The sequence below is a fragment of the Cornus florida genome, unplaced genomic scaffold (assembly GCF_030987335.1).
Source record: "Cornus florida cultivar Cherokee Brave unplaced genomic scaffold, ASM3098733v1 CherokeeBrave_3.0.0_Hap2_Chr05, whole genome shotgun sequence".
In the NCBI taxonomy this organism is placed as follows: Eukaryota; Viridiplantae; Streptophyta; class Magnoliopsida; order Cornales; family Cornaceae; genus Cornus; species Cornus florida.
Genome location: NW_026775575.1, coordinates 101,876,734 through 101,880,432, shown reverse-complemented (window position 1 = coordinate 101,880,432; position 3,699 = coordinate 101,876,734). Strand labels below are relative to the sequence as shown.

At 34.9% G+C, this 3,699-nt stretch overlaps 1 protein-coding gene across 1 annotated transcript; it reads left to right on the top strand.

The window, feature by feature from the left end:
- The first annotated feature begins 2,321 nt into the window (after window positions 1-2,321).
- LOC132309871 (uncharacterized) lies at window positions 2,322-3,698 on the top strand. The gene is made up of 3 exons (XM_059808131.1): window positions 2,322-2,801; window positions 2,892-3,071; window positions 3,213-3,698. Exons 1-3 carry the CDS (start codon window positions 2,322-2,324, stop codon window positions 3,696-3,698), a joined length of 1,146 nt encoding a protein of 381 aa, XP_059664114.1.
- The last annotated feature ends 1 nt before the right edge of the window (window position 3,699 follows it).

Here is a 3,699-nt window from a genome sequence, read left to right as displayed (position 1 = left end):
CAGAATATCTCCCATCAGTTAACTGGACTCATGTACACATATTTTTCTGAAAGTAACATGTATGTGTGAGATTTGTCAAACCACCAAATTACAAATTCTGAGTTTCAACAAGAGTATATCTAAAGAAAACAAGGGTTGAAGTAGTTTTTAGTTTAGCATACAGTTGCCAGTTTGAAGAGAGCCTTGCATTCCTAAGCATGCTAACTCTATTTTCTTTCATTAATTCTTTCTTTATTTCTTTGTTTCTGATGCACACTTTCTTATTTCTTTACACTTAGAATAGCCTTCCTTAATTTACAATTATAGTAACATAAAAGCTAAAGCATGTGGTTCCTATTTTGTAGCATAACTACTGCATAAGACTCAGCTTAAATGAAGACTGGACTTATAAATTTGAATATCTGTGTCATGTTCGATTTTCTATTAATAGTTAATAAGTTGGTGTATATGTCTTAAGATGACTGTTCGTGTTCATTCTAGCTTCTCGTGTTTATGGTTATCTTGTTCTGAGATTTGTAACTGTAATTCTTGTTTTGCAAACTAAATCCTATTTGGTGAAAATTTTTATGATCTTTTTTATATACTTTTTTTTTTATTTATGAATTTTAGTTATAAATATTTGTGAAGATAATGACTGAAACAGGATCTCCCTTTGCAGGATTTGAAAGACTAACTGGTAAATTTGGGTTGAACTTTAGTCTTGAACAAGCTGAAGGCCCTTATTGTGGATTATAATTTTTACAATTGCAGCACCCTACGGTCTTACCATATTTTAGAGTGCTTTCATCACTTCATACTGGTAAGTCATATCTTTAATTATTTAAATATATATATATATTTTTTATTCCAGTTTTTTTCATGCTAATAATAAATTGGATGTTAACCGCATGAAGCATAAATCTGTCAATTAAGACAGGCACCCAATTGTATATGAAACAAAGTACAATATAAAGTAACAAAATTTATTAATATATAAACAACAAAATTTTCATTTTTTTTTTTTTTTATTTTCTTTTGTGTGTGTGTTTTTGTGTTTGAAGGTTGAAAGATTTGTGTAGTTATTCAGTTGTAGAAGCAACAAAAACACTTCCAGTGCTTCCCAAAAATAAAAATCATCATTATCATGGTGTTGTCATAAAACTTTATTTGAAAAAGGATAATTCTTAACTTATTTATTTGACTCGAGAAACTGATGTTATTAATATTTGTGGGCCAATTTGGGTGCTTAATTGGTAATTGATTGTGTGTTTGAATTTTGAATGTCCTAGATTCAAAGGGGGAAGCCACATAAACTTGCACTGAGAATGGCATAGACTTTATAAGTTGTAACCTTCCAGCACAAAATGAGTAGTTGGTAGTCCAAAACTCCTCAATTAAAGGATCACAGTGCTGCTTATTCAGTCTATTAGACAATAATAACACTCCCAAATATCTAATTGGGAGGGTCCTAATAGAGAAATTAAGCTTTCTGAGAATTAGGTTTTGAGTAGCAGTCTCTATACCAGATCAGAATATGACACCTCTTTGCATTATTTGGAATCAAGCTAGAAATAGAAGTTAAAACTAAATTGAGCTATTGATTCTGTCAGTATTTTAACAGATTCAACATCCCAGCTGCGATTAACATAAGATCATCAACAAAAAGGTCCATTACTTATCCTCTGAGCTGAGCATTTCCAATGGTAATCGAAACCCCCTAGAGTTATTCTCTAATTAAAAATACGAGGTAGAACCTTCATTCCTATAACAAATGGTATGAGGACATTGGATCCTTCCTCCTTCCCTTATTAGGTAAACCATACAACCATTAACATCCAAGGAAAAGAACTTTTCAACAATTTCAATAAAAGAAATAAAAATAAAAACTGTAAGTGTTTTTTTTTTTTCCTTTTATCTATTCGATTGGGTTAAGTGATGCTTTATATATGCTTATTTTTGTGTGTTTTACCTATCATTAACTTGCTTAGTTGGATTAATTCCGAAGAATGTGTATTGAATTAATGAATTAGGAATATATGAGTACTCCCAAGTGCCTTTGTAAGCTAGCAGATTTGAGATTGAATCTTTTCAACATGTAATGTGTAGAAGTGCAAATTGGTAAATTTAAGTTGGACTGTTATGTCCATATATGTGCTCTATCCTTCCTTTTTGTATCTAATGTGCCTGTGTTGGTAATTTATTTGTAGATGTTGAATACCCGGTGTTCTCCAAATAAATTCAAGGAAACGGTTTGCAATTTAAGTGAAGACAAAAAGGTTGCCGTACAAGAGATTGGGTTTGGGTCCCTTTTAGACATCGAGTGTACCATTTTGAAGCGCAACATGTGCTTATGGTTGGTAGAACACTTTGACCCTAGAACATCTCATCTCACCCTTGAATCTGGCGCTCGGATCCATGTTACGCCAAGTGACGTTGAAGAGGTACTTGGCCTACCCTCGGGAAGAGGAGAAGATGTGCCAAATTATATTGTACAAAGTGTGCATTGGTTAGAAAATGGCATTTTTTTAAAGGACGGTGTAATAGAAGTGCCAAACTTAGTGCATCAATTAGACGTTCTTCCTGTTGGGGATGACTTCAAGAGGGCTTTTGTCCTTTTCGCTTGCGGATCACTTCTAGCACCCATATCGAAAAATGAGACAAGCAAAAGGTTATTGGCAGCGGTTGACAATGTGGATGCTATTAAATCGTATAATTGGGGGAAGTTTGTTTTAGATTGGTTGAAAAAAGGAATTGCGTCCTATAAAGGAAAGGAAGGAAGAGAAGGTTGTACATACATACATGGATGCTTGTTCTTTCTCATGGTATGTTCTAAGATATAATATTTGTAATGTGTCTATCATTTTATTTTAAATAGCTATAATGTCATTATCATAATGGCTTATATGTTGTAGCTTTTCTACCTACACCGTGTGGATGTCAATGGACCAAAACCGAAGCCTGAGATGTCATGCGTACGTGGATGGACCAACAAATTAATAGGCGAGAGGTTGAATTTGGAGAAGCATAAATATAATGGTTTCGGCTTCGGTGAGGTAAAGTTTACAACTGATACATCTGAAGATGCCGATAAGGTAATCACGTCAATTATGGCTTTTTATAATTGGTACTAAATATACGGTTATATTTGCATATTCATAATTACTTGGAACTCTACGGTTACATTTATATATTAACTGATATATATATTTATTAAACTTGTTTAAAATTGTTAGGAGTTGGCATATGAAATTATTAAAGTTGTTAAGAAATGGAAGCAACGGCACAATGTAGGCCAAGGCAGGGGGTCGAGATCCTCAGAACCCAGTTCATCCACACGACAACCTAACCCATCTTCGCAATTGTTTGCACAACACAATCCGATTGAGGAGGAAGATGAATCCCACATACCAGTGGAGGAGGAATTCGAAACCTCCACAAGACAAGCAAACTCACCCTGGCAATCTTTTACAAAACACGATCCCATGGAGGAGGAAGGAGAAATCCCCGCACCAATGGAGGAGGAAGTGGGAACCTCCACAGTAATGGAAGAGGAGCGTGATGTGCAGGAAGCAGTGATCCCTTTATTACGTGTTATAAAGCCTGGGCGCCATAAGGGATCACCTTGGGTTGAAATGAAGGTCAACCGATTGCGTGTCCTTCGTCCAGAAGCAAAGGCAGTCATCTCATATGCCATGGATGAGAGCAGAAATGATGAGTGAG

Bases quoted from the DNA above. Each gene is read 5' to 3' on its own strand.
- LOC132309871 (XM_059808131.1), top strand. From the start codon at position 2,322: ATGTGCTTATGGTTGGTAGAACACTTTGACCCTAGAACATCTCATCTC. The intron at 2,802-2,891 runs GTATGTTCTAAG...TATATGTTGTAG, and splicing joins GATGCTTGTTCTTTCTCATG to CTTTTCTACCTACACCGTGT. The intron at 3,072-3,212 runs GTAATCACGTCA...TAAAATTGTTAG, and splicing joins CATCTGAAGATGCCGATAAG to GAGTTGGCATATGAAATTAT.